Source organism: Etheostoma cragini, chromosome 6, assembly GCF_013103735.1.
Source record: "Etheostoma cragini isolate CJK2018 chromosome 6, CSU_Ecrag_1.0, whole genome shotgun sequence".
Classification (NCBI taxonomy): domain Eukaryota; kingdom Metazoa; phylum Chordata; class Actinopteri; order Perciformes; family Percidae; genus Etheostoma; species Etheostoma cragini.
The window spans coordinates 14,600,719-14,618,734 of NC_048412.1; the positions used below are offsets into that span (position 1 = coordinate 14,600,719).

At 39.6% G+C, this 18,016-nt stretch overlaps 3 protein-coding genes and 1 pseudogene across 7 annotated transcripts in view; 3 read left to right on the forward strand and 1 right to left on the reverse strand.

Annotated features, from left to right (window-relative positions):
* fxyd5 (FXYD domain containing ion transport regulator 5) overlaps positions 1 to 3,008 on the forward strand; it is a 6,894-nt gene extending 3,886 nt beyond the window's left edge. Inside the window, exons 4-10 of one of the 2 annotated variants that reach the window (XM_034873158.1) lie at positions 228 to 367; positions 459 to 509; positions 1,109 to 1,165; positions 1,573 to 1,602; positions 1,690 to 1,764; positions 1,853 to 1,898; positions 2,338 to 3,008. In XM_034873158.1, the coding sequence (XP_034729049.1) occupies positions 228 to 367; positions 459 to 509; positions 1,109 to 1,165; positions 1,573 to 1,602; positions 1,690 to 1,764; positions 1,853 to 1,898; positions 2,338 to 2,462 (524 nt within the window). In that variant the 3' untranslated portion in view covers positions 2,463 to 3,008. Of the gene's footprint in view, positions 1 to 223; positions 368 to 458; positions 510 to 1,108; positions 1,166 to 1,572; positions 1,603 to 1,689; positions 1,765 to 1,852; positions 1,899 to 2,337 lie in introns of both variants that reach the window. The other variant, XM_034873159.1, reaches the window with a different exon arrangement.
* Positions 3,009 to 4,664: 1,656 nt separating this feature from the next.
* si:dkey-262k9.2 lies at positions 4,665 to 14,522 on the reverse strand. Of its 4 annotated transcripts, none has more exons than XM_034873161.1 (8): positions 14,392 to 14,522; positions 9,120 to 9,180; positions 8,608 to 8,643; positions 7,975 to 8,010; positions 7,324 to 7,374; positions 7,118 to 7,186; positions 6,858 to 6,900; positions 4,665 to 5,768 (listed from the first exon to the last, which is right to left on the reverse strand). In XM_034873161.1, exons 2-8 carry the CDS (start codon positions 9,169 to 9,171, stop codon positions 5,723 to 5,725), a joined length of 333 nt encoding a protein of 110 aa, XP_034729052.1. In that variant the 5' UTR covers positions 9,172 to 9,180; positions 14,392 to 14,522; the 3' UTR covers positions 4,665 to 5,722. The 4 variants fall into 4 exon arrangements, with proteins under 4 accessions (XP_034729052.1, XP_034729053.1, XP_034729055.1 ...); XM_034873162.1 differs by lacking the exon at positions 14,392 to 14,522 and adding an exon at positions 12,933 to 13,112; XM_034873164.1 differs by lacking the exon at positions 14,392 to 14,522 and adding an exon at positions 12,827 to 12,914.
* Positions 13,737 to 16,393, forward strand: LOC117945589. Its single transcript, XM_034873160.1, has 3 exons — positions 13,737 to 13,811; positions 14,849 to 16,003; positions 16,088 to 16,393. Exons 1-2 carry the CDS (start codon positions 13,769 to 13,771, stop codon positions 15,508 to 15,510), a joined length of 705 nt encoding a protein of 234 aa, XP_034729051.1. The 5' UTR covers positions 13,737 to 13,768; the 3' UTR covers positions 15,511 to 16,003; positions 16,088 to 16,393.
* Positions 16,394 to 17,503: 1,110 nt separating this feature from the next.
* The window catches only part of LOC117945806, a 5,269-nt pseudogene continuing 4,756 nt past the window's right edge, over positions 17,504 to 18,016 (forward strand).

Genomic DNA, 18,016 nt, shown 5'->3' on the forward strand with positions numbered 1-18,016 from the left:
ATTCCCTGTGCGGCGTCCTTGAGTGCCAAGAAAGGCGTCTTTAAATAAAATGTATTATTATTATTATTATTATTATAATGGAGTGAAATGGAAATTTGTAAGTGACCCCAAACCTTTGACCGGTAGTGTATCTCTATATCCCAATATCTCTACATCTTTATCTGTATTGATTATCAGGCATTTTTCAGTTTCATGTAATTCAGTTGTTTTCTTGATGTGACAGGAAGAAAGGAGGGAAGCAGAGTCACCAGAGATGTTGACGCCTCCCCAGAAACTCTCGGTGCTGAACAAACCACAAGCAAACACATTAGAACCAGCAGCCCGGTCTATGTCAACACCACCAAACCAGAGATTAAAAATTCAACAGGTAGTGGTGTGTTGTTATTGCTGTAAACATGACACCCATGATTTCAATTTAACCCGATGGGATTTTTTTTTTTATGCTCCTGTCCCTTTAGCATCCATTAAGGGAACAACAAAACCTCAAACAAAGCGCACCCCCCCTTCAGGTAACGATCTGCACCCTCTCCATCACATGTTTCAACACCCAGTTGGTAGAGCCATTGGCTGCTAGATAGACCATGAGCACACCAGTAGGCTATAACAGCTGGTCACACCAATAGCAGGGGCTTAAATAAGCTTTCTCACTTTAAATCTAATTATGAGGTAATTAGAAAATGGTAAACTCCTGGACTTCGTTGAGATATACAGAGGAGTATTTCTGCTTCATTTAACTGCACCAGGGAAAGGGAGAGAACTAGAGTGAGAGCAACAGAGAGAGAGGGCTGATATACTTTAAAGTGTCCGCCTACATTTCAAATGAGAGCTATTCCACTGAAATATTCAGAAATTCAATTAAAATGGAGTTAAACATAGATTGCACCTGGAATTTAATGAAAAGTAATTATGTATGGACTTGTATGGCAAAGATAAGGACTCAATATGTCCTAGAAAAAATATGGTCCGATATATGAAATTAAGCATTTGCATTATAAAACCCGTGTATATGTGACGTTATTGATGTTAAATACTGAATAAAAAAGGGGTCTAGAATATCAACAACAAAAAAGTCAAGTAAACTAATGTTTTGAAATGTCTGTTTTTTCAGGATCTACACCAACATCCTCCCCATCTACAAATAAGAGTACCACCACAGTTGCATGGGGTGACTAAAAATTCTACTACTTCATAGTTACCATAAATGCCACAGGCGTTGCCGTTTTATTGTTATCTCATGGCAGATTGACAGTATCTCCATTCCCTGTCTTCCAAACAAAACCCATGGCGGAGTGGTAGAACAGAGCACCTCACTTCCTCTATTGCCTACAGATTAATGCTTGATTGTACCTTATGCAAGAAGAGATAAAACATGTATCCTCACGATGTGCTGGCTTACCATAGATAGGGTTTTGATACACCATCATCAGCACGTCAGTGGGGCCAGTAGATCTGTCATGCTATCTCTGACTTTTGTTCCCCAGTGATCCTCTTTTTTTTCATCCTGTAGAGGATTCCTGTGTTCAGCAGTCAAACTTAATTCAATACTTTTCTTTATGCTTTTACTTCTTCCAGATCCACGTTGGGACACAGATTTCACCTATGGTAAGAAGCTGCATTTGACGGTTATTTATCTTATTACCTATTGTGTCCATACGGTTAATTGTTTTGATTTGTGTTTTATGTGCCTAGATTATGAGTCCCTGCGCTATGCTGGACTGTTCATTGCAGCAGTACTTTTCATTGTGGGCATCATGGTTGTTAGCTGTAAGTATGACTCTGAAAGCCTCTTTTATTACCCCCTGCAATTGTAGTCCACTGCCCATTTCACTCTGAAGCTTGTCTCTGACTATAGGTGGCAGGGTCTGTCGGCTGCCTAGCTGTCGCAAGAAGTCATCTAAGTAAGAACTTACAGCTTTTTTCTTTCATTTATTCTAGTGAATTTTCAATTTTTTGCAGTGTTTTGAGAGATGCATTATTAGTGCAAATGCTGAATAATTTAAGACTATGAAAGCTGATGGACAAAAGGGATGGGACTTAATTACAGTCAATGTGCATGAAGAGTAGCTGTGCTTATATAACTGGTGGAAAATTGCAATTGAATGAGTAAAGTAATATATATCACAGGCTACTGGCTTATATATGGCAAACAATCAGCCACTTTAGATATATATTAGCTGAACAGAATGCAGAATGATTAATAGATCAAAATGATTCTGATAAAGCTTTTTGTTGGGCGACTACATTGTTCTCACTGTGGTAGCTATTATTCTGTTTGATACATATTGATTGCTTAAATAGTGCTTGATTCTTAAAATGTTCTGCATGTTTATTTTCCAGAACATATCGAGTGGTCCAAGGATAAGGAGAGGGAGAGAGCATGTATACATAGTACAAAGTTGCAAGAAACCAAGCAGGAGTTTAAAGGAAAAACACTCAACCAAAACCTGGCAGCATGTGTGTGAATCTGGACTCTGGACTAAATGTATGCTGCTTGGTAACAGTGTCATATACTGTAGAAAAACACTGAATAAACATAGAAAACAAATTGTTCTGACAAGTGGAAAAAAAAACTAGAACCATCATGTGCTTCATCTTTGTCTAATGTAATTTGTATTAAAAAGAAAATCACTAAAAAACTAATGGGATTATTTGGAAAATTATGAAGAGATGATTCACACATTATTTTAAGAACACCTCCGGCCATGAAGCAGGCTTGTTTCTAATGACCTTTGTATCTTGTAACCGATAACAGCCATAGGCAGTGTCTCACAGCCAGGATTATTATTAAAGGTTATGAAGAATAACCCAATAACATCACATATTTGACAATTTTGCACATCAGTTATATTCTGTCTGGATCTAAAATTGAAGCTGGCTCACTTTCTCTTTCTGAAAGATACTGCACGCTTTTTACACTTTCAATCTCAACAAAATGTGATGTTTAGTAAGGGGTGTCTAAGCCTCTTAGTGGCTCTGTGCTTGTAAATGAGTAAAGCCCCTAGATTAAACAAGATCCACTGGCATTATCTTTGCATCCATATGGCATCAAAATGATGCAGAAAACAAACTGGGAGAAGCCAAGCAAATTTTTATAACAGATTTAACATCAAAATCAACAAAGTTCAGCATACCTACATAATATACAGTAGTACTCACTGTTCCGATTGCTATCTGAACAAATCAAGGACAGAGCAGATATGCAACCAGAATCAAATTCTGATATGACTGCAATTGTTTTCTTGTGAGATAAATTGTTATGTATTATATATATGAAAAGAAATAAACGTAAATGCCCTTGGCACAAATAATAAGCCTGGGATCATCAATTTAAACTTTCTCTGCTACAATATGACACTAAAATACAAATATTTTACATAAAACAGTTTTTGGCAAATAATTGACTCCCACCTGCCACATTTTTTTTATCACAATTTATAAATGAACAGTGGAGAGAAGACATAACCCCTTAACACGTACTGTATATAAAAAGCCAGTTTAGCCATTTCCATTAAGAGATTTAAAGCAAATCTATAGGTCAATATATCTGTAAATATATACAATATATTATATATTAAGAGCTAGAATAGTTGTGTAAGGTTGAATGCCTTCAATACGGTAAACCCTAAAAACTCTAAACACTGCAACTTTTGAAAACAAATGCAACAATATGAGTACAATACATGCAAGTGTAGAAAACATCTTGCATATGCATTCAGAAAAAGAACTTGCTGCTGAACAACCAAATACAGAAACATGCTGCTAAACTACACAAATACTAAATACAGGGCTTGCATGTATTTGCAACTCATGTGTTGTCACATTGATGAAGATGTTTTATTAATTTGCTTGCGTTTAGTCTCGAGTGTGTTTTCTTATGTTGCAGTACATTGAGCTCTCAGGGATACAGTTCTCTATCCAGCACAATACAATAAAAAACTAAATTGCCATGTTTAAAATAAAGGACAAAAAGCGTAAGATATTAGATATTTTCCACATACATCCCATTGAAGAAAAAAAAAAAGCTCAACTTTTATATTTACATTAGTAATGTTACAGCAGAGAGGCTTTATGGGAGGGAATCAATGAGTAAAATGTGGTCACATGCAAGGAGCGGGCTGGACCAACTATTGCATTTCTCTTCAGACTTTTGCACAAATCTCTTTGCTTTCTGCATTTTGGAGAGAAAGAAACTTAGAGAATACTCTGCTCAAATGTTGCTCCATTGTGGTTTGTTTGTCCCACAAAAAATAGTGAATGATTAAATGAGACTACAAAGACATAAAAAAATGGAAATGTTTTATACTAGAATATTTGTCCAATTGTCCTCCCTTTGAAATGTTGACAGATATTGAAGATGTTTTGGGCAATGCTATGCTTTTGAAAAATAACATACTGTACACACAATGCTCAAATGTGAACGGTAAAAGAAATGCACACAATCACATCTGCCAATTTGTTTGTGTTGAATTAAACTAGGATGCATTGTTTTTAAGCTGATGCTTCAGCACAGCCCTTTACCCACTGTAAACCCTGATAAGCATGTGCCTGCAAAATAGTTTTTGGTCTCAAGTCTGGCTGGACAGGAGCCAGGCCCCGTCCCCAGTGGCGAGATTAGCTGCAAGATTTAGTAATAGAGCAAGGTCATGTAGCCATTCCCAGTTATGCTTACTCCCTTTTAAGTGTCCTCATGAAGCCACAAATGAAATAAGTTCATGTTGAACAGACGCATGTCCTATTCCCCTTTTGACACAAAAAGTTCCATTCTCTCCATTGAAACAAATAAGTAATCCAGTGTCTTTGTTATGATTGCTTTTGATTTAAATGAAAACAGAGAAGAAATAATTCTGTATTCATGAAACAAAGGCATTACTGATATTTTCTTAATCATCCCCAACACTATTAGATTTGTGAGATTGTGTCCGACAAACGCACACACACACACACACACACACACACACCATTAATCTAAAACTCTACAGCATTTGGGAGGCTAATGTATTTGCAATCTCTTAAGTGAAAGCCTTTTAAAACAAAACAAAGAGCAGAAAAGAAAACATCATTCATGACGTGGTTAATTTGCCGCCTGGCAAGAAGAAATTCACACTTAGATGTTTGGCTACTTCCACTTGTCCTTTTTTTTTTACAGAGGTTGAGAAAACGGGGGAAAGGTTTTTATCTTACTATAGCACTGCCACTGTCATTCCTAATGGGCCAGGAACAAGGTGTCAGACGAGGGAATGCTGGCTTAGTGTGGATTAGCATGGTTTGTCTCACTCATTTTATACAGACAGGTGGGTTCCACATGAACCAAATCAAACAAAAATACAGTTTCACTGCATAGCTGGCGGGAATAATTTCTTGTTTCAGGTAGTTTAAAAAACGGGGGAGCACTGGCTGTGCTAAATTATCCCTTTTAACAAAAGAACCTTTAAGCCATAGTCACAGGCTTTGATTCGATTCCTCAAATAGAATCCAATTAGAAGGTTTGAATGTGTTCCAAATGTCCTTGGCTAAATTGCATGTATGTGAGTATAGACGGCTGGGATAAAGACAAAACACACACACACACAGCATTTGTATTGATAGGAGCAATGAACTGAATGTGGTGAAGCATGCCGCTGTGCAAAGAAGTCTAACCATCCTGAGTCAAAGAGTAGGAGATGACGTAACCTCGTGCATTTCTCTTCTCTGTTTGTATATTGGCCTGCTACTCCACCAGGAACTACACGGCCCCTTTCTGGTCCTGCTCTGTAGGCACAGAGTAGATCCTGAAGAAAGAAAAAGGGAGGACAGCCATAGAAAGGCAATGCAGGGAAAGGGGGTGAGTGGAGAGAGAGCAAAAGTCTGTCATATTCAAGATATTTTTAGGTTTTTTCTCAGTTTGTTAGCAGAAAGACACAAGAAACATCGCTGCATGTCGGAGTTCAGGAAACGACATGTCTGCCTTATGCTGCAGGGCTTTGACAGGTGCACAGTTACGGCACCACCTCAAAACACAGCTCATCCCCAGGTGGGACTTATAAACCTGGCAAGGAACTGTTGATCCAACAAGCCAGAGGTTGCTGTGTGATTAAGCCTCTTTTCAGCAGAGCGATCAGTCAGCACCAAACACTGCCAGAGCTGACTGTAGCCCCGGGAGGCAGCCAGTAATCCTGCAGAAGAATTTAACCCTTGCAGAATGTCTTGGGTGTCTGCTCCACAATGGCAGTTCTCCTGCTGCTTGGATAAATCTGGAGACTAACTTGAACTTTGTAACCTCTCCGACCCGACCTACAGGTCATGTATGGCTGCACCCCAGAACAAAAGAAAATGATTAGTCTGCAGAAAGCTTTCCTAGAGCTAACTGTGGTTAAATAAGCAAGGTGTAGGAGGGTGGTGAAAAGCAAAGAGAGAATGTCTTTCTGTATAACTGGTTTAGGCTGTTCTGCTGTTTGAGTGCTGTTGGCAGATTGTTGTCATGACGCCAGGATCATGTTTACAAGATTGTTTTATTTTTTAAGCAGAATCATCTACTGAGGGCTCAGATCATGAGGTAAGCTTTGCCACTGTCTATTTGCTGTCGTTTGATTGCTAAAATTGGAAGGGTTAGTGGTGTGTGTGCTGAGTGGTGGCGTTAGAGGCCCTCTGGCTGTGAAACTGATTGCTGTACAAGTCCAGACAGGCTCAGATGAGTGGATGCTGGTTACGTTTCATGTGTTGTTTTTATGCTGAGTTGGATGAAGTAGGGCTCAATAGCAAGGCAGCAGAAAGGCAGTTACCCACCAGACTGGTTCTGTCACCTGCATGCTGACTTAGTGTTAAGTGGAAGATGCGTCTCTCAAATATCAAATTTTAAAGTAAAAAAAAATTGATCTTACCCTTGCTGCCGATTGTACTTGTGGCGTCTTACTAAGATTATGGCTGCAAGAAAGAAAAATGGAAAAAGGTCATGGCTAAACAAGAGAAAAGTTCATATTTGCTTAGGTATTATTAGCTTTAAAAAGGCACAAAAAGGCTTCAGAAATTCCAGCCAAGCAACAAACGATTTTACAGCAGTGCATTTATCAACTCTGGGAACGAAACCAGCAGTATTTTACATTTTACTGCCTTATATCTTAGCAAAACACAAATTACTCACCGGCTATCACAGCAACTAACAGAGTCAGTGCAACCACAGCTACAATTATGATAATCATAGTGGACTGATCTACAAGAAAAAAAATGTTACTGTATTAAACAAGCAGTAATAAGTAAGGTAAATTGATATCATGAATCCTTTATACTTATGTATACTAATGTTTTATTAATAAATAACACTTCTTATAATTAAAATACTTTTCTCACCTTCTTTAAGACCAGTAGTTTTATCTGCACCTGAGCCATGTCTTGGAATCTCTAAGTGGCAAAGAGAAGAAAAGAACAGTAAACACAAGTTCTGCTGATTTCAAGTGTAACCTATTGCATATAGAAGTCATAAATAAGAAAAAAAGATATATGGAACTAAGTAGAGGTGCATTTCTCTACAGAGAGAACTGCAGATCTTGACAGAAAGGCTGCTTCTCCAAGAGCCAACTTCCCTGTTCTAAACAGATCTGTAATACTATCAAATGTCCATCAGATCCAAGATGAGGAGTGACAGAGAGAGGCGTGGAGAGAGAATGAGAATGCCAATGTTGATTAGCTGACCAGCAGGACGGCAGAGATGTTGACGTGTTCAATGGCCTTTCAGCAGAATCCACAAGGCCCCTCCGGGGAGCTAATTGATTCCATTCAAGGCTTAATGGTTGAGAGGAGGGAAACAGGGGCCCACGCATTTCACTGGACTAGAGCTCCCTTTACACAATGCTGACTTACTGAACATAATTACAGAGGCCATAACCTTTACATACTCTTCTGGACAGGTGCCGTTACAGTGTTTGTCGGTGTGATGCCAAAGAAACTAGAGAATCCAACTGCCCTTCAATCCACTCTTGGGAACTGAGGTAATAAACTCACCTGCACTCCCAATAAAATCCTCATCATCATCCAGATCTGTGAAGTAAGGAGAGATCAGATGTTTGTACAGAAAATACAGCAATGCACCAACTTCAAATAACTGTATTCTTCTACTGTACAATAGACACAGAACAGACAACACTATTGATTGAGGGTTTTATAAAGTCAATTTAGACCCCAAAATGTTTGAAAGCAAAAAAATAAAAACTATAAACAAGAATTGATATTGTACACATCAAGTACACATTGAATCATAGGCAATAAAAAAAGGTCAACACAAGAAACCACACTCATAAGCAAGTGACCAAATCTGTGAGTAAACAAAACTGTAAATGAGGAAAGAAAACCCTTTATAAGGAAACAGGAGAGTTTAAAGTAAGAGCCAAACACCTATAGATAGTGTTTCATCTTATCCAGTTCACTGCAATATGAATCTACATCATGTTTTTAAGTTATTCTTTTTGACAAAAAATTCCCTAGTTCACATCAAGTTCACATTGCCCTAAAGGGATTTCATGCATAAACCAGTTGTATTCATTTAATACCTTGTTGGATAGCACCATGGCTAGTGTGCCCAGCTGATTGAAAAGCTTCATAAAGTTTTTCTTTATTTTACAGATAAAGATTACATACCTCCATCGGCTGAGCCTTCAATCTCTTTTGACAGAGCTGCAAAAAAATGTTGCAAAGTTGTAAATAAAGTTAAAATAGTCACAATACAGTTTTTAAGGATTTGTATTCAACGCAATCCAGAACACTGCTACATTCCAATTAAAGCGCAAAAAGTATTCAGGCTTTAGTAAGTTTAATGGTAAACTTGTATTACATGTATTACACGTATTCGGCGGAGTCTACCTGCTGTTCTTTTCTGGTATTGTCTCTATACCAAGAAAGCACAGCACTGGGGATATTGTTACTAATTTCAACCTGCATGTTTTTTCGTTAATGCTATTCTTATCAGGCAAACCCTTTGTTTTACTGTACCTTCTCTTTTAGGCAGTTGTACACTTCAGAAGTAAGTGCATACATTAATCTTAACATTAACATACGTAGATAGGTAGCTGAGAAAAACACGCCGGCACAGGGATGCATGGACCCTGATTAGATGTTTATCACCTGCAAGCTTCACAGAGATGAGAACGTACCAGTAGCAGCTGGCAGCAGCAGCAGCAGACAGAGGAACAGCAATCGCATCATCTTCAAATGCTGCGGGGGGGGAAAGAAACTAAGTTAAAAATATCTGCTATTAATATTCAGCAATTGATGTGCAAGGAATCTTGGTGTTTTGGTTTAGAGATAGGGTGAGATGGAAAGCAGCACTGCTGTCTATTATTGAGGCTTGTGCGGCACTTTGAGTTTCAGGATCACATATGGCTAGTCAGTGGAAAACTACAATTTGCAAGCTAACAAGTCTTTGTACAGTTGTAACTGGTTAAAAGTATACATGCAAATCCAGATTGTAATCTGAGGTGTGTGGTGGCGAGACGGTCAGTGAATGGCAACCCTATTTCCCACAGTGCTCAGCAGAAAAAACTGTTCTGAGAATTCTGTCACAGTCAGCTGTCAACAAGTGTCAATTCAACATTTTCCCCTCCCCATGCAAAGCTGACATGCTATGCCAGGTGTTGAGCAACAAATGTCTAATAACTTCCACTGAAAACTACAAAAATCTATAAATATTTTAGTTTGTTGTATGCTGATAAGCATTGTTCCTGTCATGCTAATTTTGGAAATAAAAGGTAGCGCTGGATTGCACCTGAAGTCATATTTATCCAACAAATTTTTATTTTTTGTGTTCTTCAGAAGAAATCTTACAACTTCCTCATGGCCAAAAACAAACCCTACCTTTGCTCCACATCACCGCCACATAGATGTGAAACACAGATGTTCCTTCCCTGCTAAACAAAGCCACAGCTGTGTCAAACACGATATGAATCGTAATATTTTTTTGAACGGAAAACATGGTATGACCTCTCCTCCAGTTTAGGTCTCAGATGAAGCCCCATTAGTCAGATTTAGCCATTAGGGCTGGAAGGGGCTCAGAAACCAGTACTGTACACAACACTTCCATTGACCAAATGTTGTCTTTTCATTGTTGCCATGCCCATTGTGTAGTGGTTTCCTTTGGAGTTAATGACTATGTGGAACATACAACAACACCCACCCACACAGTAGTTACCAACTTACTGTTTCCTATTCATTGCTACAATTTAAGGAAGTGGATAATGCTCACTATATTTGGTGAATGGAAGTGAAAAAGGCCAGGACAATAATAATGGATACTATTCAACTTAAATTAATTATTTCCATGTGTTTTTTTGACAGTTTCATGAAAGTCCATAAACTGTAATCTCATCTACATGCTGCCATGGTAGTTGATGTCTAGACACTTTAATGTGAGACAAATGTCCACCCTGTAGGAAAGAACGAGAACAGCCCAGTCCACAACAAGATTATCTTCATGCTAAGATAGTCGAAAAGCATTAAGAACTATTTTGGTTGACTATTTGAAAGAGATGTTAATCACACAGCCCAGGCTGATTGGATAGGAAGTGTAGTGTGGGCTGTTCTGGCCTCTTGAATAGCTGCAGTAAATCTTCAAATGCAAACAACCTTAGAAGCTGCAAATAAAATCCCCTTCTGTATCCAATTTGCTTTTCAGAGTCGCTTTGGGTGAAATAATAAGATGATCCAATTTGGAAATATTTATCAACCCAGTCCACTGCCTCTGTATCAAAATGGCTCCTGACGCCTGTATTATTTTCAAATTTGGTAATATATTCTTGTACATTTGAATGCCGATTGAATTTGCTCTTTAATACCAGACCCAATTTGCAACAAACAACCAGTGAATTGCTAATAAAGCAGATGTACCAGCTGACTTCTGGCTAGATATGCAAAGATCATAGAAGGCAATGTAGAAATCATAAAACTAGAGTGCAGTGCTGCAAGAAAAGGCATATACTGGACTGTTGCTGGAGGGTGAAGTTATCTTTTTTATTTTTATTTTTTCATTCTCCCCAATGCAGTTCTCCACTGACAGGATTAACCTTGAACCTCATACCTGTCTGGCCAAGCCAGCCCCAAGTACACATAAATCTTGTTTACCGGGTTTAATTTTAAATGATGAACACTTTCCATTCCCTCCAACCCACCCAGTACAAGCTGTATCAACAAAATACATATACAAACAGAGGTGTACTACATACACGTAAACAGAACTGCTTGCAGAGAAACAGAACTACTTGCAGAGACACTATCTCTTTCATTATCTGCTTCCACTGATAACAGCCCTTGCTCAACCACTGTGCATCGCTGACAAGACTTTGACAACAGTGATAACTATCACTAAAGATTTTAGAATTACTGTGGCCCAGGGAGTTTGTCGGAAAACAAATACAAGTAAAATAATGTGAGCAAAAGAAGATAGCAAAGAAAAACTTGGATCATTGTGAAGATGTGTCAACACTAAAACAGACATGCTCTAATAAACAATGAGCCCAACAACAAGGGAAAAAAGTGAGTGAGAATGGGACAAAAAGCACCAAGATAATTTGTTATTCATTGCCATTCAAATGTCATAAAAGTGGTAGCTTTCTCTGGTTCAGTGAAGAGAGAAAATATTCTTATGGAAATTTTTACTGAACTCTGCCATCTCTACCCGAGATGTTTATCTAAGTGAGGTTGATGCAAATTCATTTTTCCTATAAAACAACATACTCTGCTATTCCACTGGACCGCGAACAAAATAAGAGGAATGATAAAGTGAAAATAAAGCAGAACTCACAATACCTCTGTTGGTGCCAGGCAAACCAGTGAACAATCCACCACATTCTGTCAACTAAGCAGTTAGTTTCAATACAATTGGTTTGTAGTTGACTTTTTAGTATCAGGCCAATCAGACCTACAATTACAAGGATATGAGAGTGTCTGTCGGCCTGCCCCCATCTCCCTCGCCCTCTCTCTCTCTCTTGCTCTGCGTGTGTGCAAAAATACAGAACATGTGAAAACACACATGAATAAACAGATATGATTCCTACGGTTACACCTAGATATTGTCATTTTCCACCTCGACTGTGACTAACACCGAGGGTATACAGGACCCTGGGCACGTCCACCTCAGGTTTACTTTTTATCAGATGGAGACAACACTGCTTTGTCTTTGTTTTGTTAACAACACTATCACAAGACCTATCCCAGTGACATTGAGGATTTTCACAGTCCAATCTATCTGGAATTCAGCCTCATCATTCCTCCGAGAAACCCAAAATGTGCACACAAAAACAGGATGTAAAAGGGTTCAACAAATTTGGTGACCCTGCTTCACCTCTGACACTCCCTGGGCAAACAGCAGCTTAATCTTAACAACAGCAGAAATACACTTAGGCTAATTTGTGTGCACAATGACATAACAGGTCCCAACTCATGAGCATACTGTGGATGTCATTTTATACACACCGGAAGTGAGAGAAGGGTGAGCAGTGTGCCAATTCAGTGTTTTTAAATTTACGACATCCTCACCTGTAACCCGCTTCCATGAGGAAGAAATCTACTGTAGCCTACATGAAGGGATGACATCAAGTTATTCTCACACTGACTACTAATGTTAGAGCTGAAATCCACCTCCGTTAATTACACTTTTCTGAGAGTGAAAGAGAGAACAACTCACAATATATATAGGGGAATTTGGTGAGAAAAACTGAGTGGTAAAATTACCGAGGTATAAAAGCACAGAAAAGTGCACTGCAGGTTGTATGCTGATACTAATTTGCTTACAAAAAAAGTAACGTTACTCTATTTGCGTAGTATTACATGACAGCCAAGTACTGACAACATATGACCAATAACATACCAATAAAAAAGACAGTTCTACCGCAAAATGTGTACTCCGTTTGGGAAATGGTTTTAAATCCTTGTGCGACTTATTCTGTTCAGCTCTGCCCCGAAATGCAACTCACCACAGCCAGTCAGATGAGCCTCAATGAGAGCAGACTCTAACAGGAAATCTGCTGAGGTGAGAGCCGAGTTCAGAGCAACTTCATTCTCACTTACAAGGGGATTTATAGCCACCACGTATTGCGCTCTATTTTCCCTTGTTTTGCCTCTCACACAAACATCCGCGGAAAGTACTACGGAAAATACCTCTGTGTGTGAGAACTACTGTTATGACACTTTTCTGAAACTATGAAACGCTAAGGTGCTGACAAAAGCATAAGGTAGGTACAACACTAATGATAACGCTGAATAAGGTAGTAAGCTATTGGGGATCGTTTGTATTTTAACCAAAAGTTGCCAAAACAGGTATCTGAGAATTTTAATGATATATGTCCCTAACAGTGTGGAAAACGTCTGGAAGAAAACCTCCCTTAATTTTAATATTTTCAGCCCCTGAGCTTGATCCTGCAATTCTCATAGCTAATATGGCACTGTTCTGACAAAATACTAAAAACATCAAATACAATCATTTTAATTGTCAGAAAATGGGAAGCCAACATTTGATCCAAAACAGGAATCGCCCATATGCTACACCTCAGAATCAAGTCACGTCGTTATAGCGGATCACCTGGCAGTTGTAGCCTCATTAGTCGACAAATGATGACGTCCACACGTTTTGATTGACGGGCGTAACAGGTGTGCTAATATGGACCATATTAACCTCTTTTCTGGCAGTGTGTTGCTATAGCTCCTCTCTAATGTTTTGTGTTCATGCAAAAAGCCTAATATATATCATCTGTAAGGAAAACTGAATCGATTTTTTTCCATTCATGACAAGCTTTGTTGTTGCAGTGCAGTTATGCAATATGTGCTGCTGCTCCAGGTGTGCCTCCTGGGACTTGGTAAGTGGCATACGTTAATTGTTTGGAGGTGTGATAAAACTACATTCAACAGTCATTTGCACAACGAGTGTAACCTAACTAGTTTTTCATGTTAGTCGCTTAGCTATGCCCCTTTTTACCTTCATTCCTTGTCAATATTTGCAGCAGTTCGTTAACTTTTAACTGCAAAACTCAAGTCTCAACAGTTCTTCTGTCTATCTTCTATTTGTCTACTTTTTGAGGTATGAGTGGGGCATGACTATGTCCAGCCCTTGGAACAACAAAAGATACTATGTGCACTGCTTAAGGGAATTATAATTTGTCTTAAAAATCCTCAGTTGGCTTTTCTTTGCATTGGGATGTGAATTTAAGGCATTACACGTAGGCTATGTAAAAAGATCACAATCGCCTTTTTGTTGCAGTGCTTTTGCTAGCAGTTAAAAATGTTACTTTTGCTTTAGTGTCATTAACTTTAGCTACCACTTGCAATCCAACCCATACAGTATAAGCTTGTGCTGAAAGATAATCAGTGTGTATGGCATAATACAGTGTTTTAATGAAAGTAAACTAATTTAGAATATTAACTGAAAGGTGAACTTACATTTAAGGGAGCTGTCGTTTAGTCGTCTCTACACTGCTGGTATGTTGTTGCCTCCACACAAAGATCCTTGTTATCACTAAAACAGCAAGTGGTGTGTATGTTAATACAGGTGTAACCAGTCGGGAACTGGAAACTATGTTTCATTGGCTGCTGAACTTGTTGAAATCTGACACCACCAGTCTTATCTTACAAAAGTGGACTTGCTGTGCATATAGGCGGGGAAACTTGCTCTCAGTGAATAGATGTTACTGTTATACAATCAACTGCGGTCAAGAGTACTTTATTTGTCATGCAATCGACTGCTGTCAGAGTATTGCATCGTTTGTCTGTAAAACATGTTATTGCTCACTTTATATGCACATGTTCTACAGTTGTGATGAAGGAGCACATTCTTCAATATAAAATATTATCAATATTTAATAAAAAAAGTAACTACATTTTGTATTCTCCTCTGCAGGCCTGTCTGTGGCCAGTCCTGGTAGGACCTTTCTGTTTATGTTTCCCCCTCATAATGACTCAACACCAAATGTTGACCATACAGTAACTATCACAGTCCCTGATGTTTGGAATGCAGTTACTGTGAAGGTTCTGGAAAGCAGCTACGTCCAACACCTCTACCTCTCTGCTAGCCAGTCAAAGACTATTCACCTGCCATTATCTGTGGGAATGACCAGTGATCGCTCCTCCCACCTTCTCAGTGTGACATCTATGTGGCCTGTTACAGTCCTCGCCTCATTCTGTACCCAGACTGGTTGTGATCACAGTCTCCTTTGTGACGTGTCATCCTGGGGCAGCCACTACTACCCCATCACTCCTAACTTCCCTGACCAGACTGCTGTCAGCCAGATGGTGATCACCAGCTCAGACCAGGGGACATCAGTGGATATCGTCCTTTCAGGGGAAGTGCTCTTTGAAGGCAATATGTACCCCAGGGATAGTGTCCTTAACTTGTACATAGGTGGGCTGCAGAGTGCTTACATCCAGAGCAACTTCAGCCTGTCTGGCTCAGAGTTAATCTCCAAAGAAGCTGTAGGTGTAGTGGTTGGTTTTACCTGCTCCAAACACACACTTAGGGATTGCTTGTATGGATTTGCTGAACTGAAACCAGTCAAACACTAAGATTTTGAATATGTTATCCCGCCCTTGGTAAACACAGGAATGAGTTACAGTTTCCTGTTGGCCACGACTACTATTAAAGCTGACCTGGACGTCACAACCAGAACCATGCGAAAGAATTTGTCTGTTGCTGGTGGCATTATGAAGGCCATTCCTGTTTTGACCTCGGATAAAATTTGCGTTACTAGTGATGGTCCTCGTCAACTTGTTTACTTCAGACGTGGCAATGCACGGGGTCGTTCAACTCTAACAGTACTGCCATCTGTTGATGATATCTGCCAGACTGTACCTCTGTGTGATTAAGGTGATATGAGTATGGAGCACGGTGACAGTACTCGCACAGGAGATTTAAAGACTGATGTTAGCTTCTGCCAGAAGCTCAACCTAGCTCAGCTGCCTGACAATACAAAGACCCATTATCTTATCACTGACACGGATATGGGATACTATCTGAGTACCATAAACAGACAACTATATCCAGCACTGTGTGAGAGAGGTATGTGTTGAGGCTTTTTGTGATTTCTTTCTATTTCATGGTAGTTATTTGGTCAGTGGTAACTTCTCTTACCTTCTCTTTAAGGTACAGCTTCTTGTGAAGAGTTGCACTGTGGACACAAGCGGAAGTGCTTTATCAACAATGGAAAACCACTCCGTTCTTTGAAAACTAAACTATGCTCTACATGGGGTACTTCTTATTTCCGCTCATTTGATGGAAGAGATTTTGTCCTACATGGAAACTGTAACTACACTTTAGTTCATACGACTTGTCCAGGCTTAAATGCTTCTGTTCCACTACGAATTAATATAGCGCAAGCATATTATAACAGTGCTACTGCCTCCACCATCCACACAGTGCAGATAAGCATCCAGGACTTTAATATCTCCATTGTTAGAGATGACAATCTTTCTTGCTTTGTAACCTGTAGATTAATGGACAAAAAATGAACTTGCCCTTTGCCTTGGGAAATGGTTCCCTGAACTTGTATCCAAGTGGCTCAAGTGTTGTCCTAGATACTGCGTTTGGCCTGGCTCTGCAGTATGACTGGAAGAATCCTCTCCAGGTTGAAATTGACCCACAGTTGTATGGAGTCCTGTGTGGTTTATGTGGCAATGCTAATCACAGCTCCACAGATGGTGTTATTGTCTCTAATGGCACCAATGAGGCCCAGACTAAAGATGTTCCTCTCCAATGGGTGGTGAGCAGTGACGCAGGCTCCTGTATTGAAGAATGCAGTGGAGGTGTCTCATGTTCATTGTTCACTCAAAGCCAAACCAAATCATTTCCTAGCGCTAAAGGCAACTCCCTCGATATTGGGTGCACTACACTTCAGAGGAACAAATGGACCATTTACAGATTGTCACTCGTATATTAATCCTGAGCCATTTATTCGAAGTTGTGGACAAGTTTGTCAATAAATCTGACTCTTCTACGTGCAAGATCTTGACAGCCTATTCTAACATCTGCCAAATGCTCTCGGCCAGAGTCCAAAACTCTGTGAGTTTTCAGAATTCTCAAAGTGGTATCATGATTTGCTGAAAATCTAAAATTCTAAAAGTATGTTGAATGTCCTTTTCACAGCTATGGAATGTCCTGTGAATGGCCACTATGAGATCTGTGGTTCTGCCTGCCCTGCTACCTGCGGTAATCCAGAGGCCCACAGTGGCTGCACCCTGCCCTGTGTGGAATCATGCCAATGCAACAAGGGCTATCTGCTAAGTGGTGGGGAGTGTTTACCGCATAGCAAGTGTGGTTGTCTTCACCAAGGTTCCTACTATCTCCCCAAGGAGAACTTCTGGATTGAAAAATTACTGCCTGAAGCAATGTGTTTGCAAGCCTAGCTCCAAAAGGGTTATGTGTGCTCCGTCTCATTGCCAGGCTGGAGACGTGTGCAAGGTTCTGAATGGAGTCCTGGGCTGTCATGTGGATGGGCCTGGGGTGTGCATAGTTAAAGGAGATAAACATTATACCACCTTTTGATGGACAACTTTGATGTGTATGGTAACTGTACTTACCTACTCACTTCTCACTGTCCCACTTGGAACACTGCATTCTGGCTTACTGACTCATGTTGTAGACACTGGAGTTATCGTCACTTATGGAGGACCTAATCTGATACAAATAGTGATTTCTGCCACCCATAGAAAAAATGTGTGGGTTGTGTGGAAACATCAGTTCCTGCAGGATCATTTAGTGGATGTTACTCTACTGTGGACCCTGAGCCCTTTTTTCAGAACTGTGTGAATGACTTATGTATGTCTAATGGGAATGAAGAATTGTTTTGCGGTAGTTAAAAGGGGTATAATTTTGCATGCCAGGAGGCAGAAGCTGAGGTCAAACCATGGAGGGGTGTGAAGTGCTGTGAGTAGTATTCTGACTCCTATGTGTTTCATCTGTAATGGTGTGCCAGTGCATGTAAATCCTACATGTCTGCTCACATGCTTCTCTTGTTCTTTTAGAACTCTGTACAGGGAAGTTGCCAGATTGATGTAAGGCTAGCTGGACTATGAA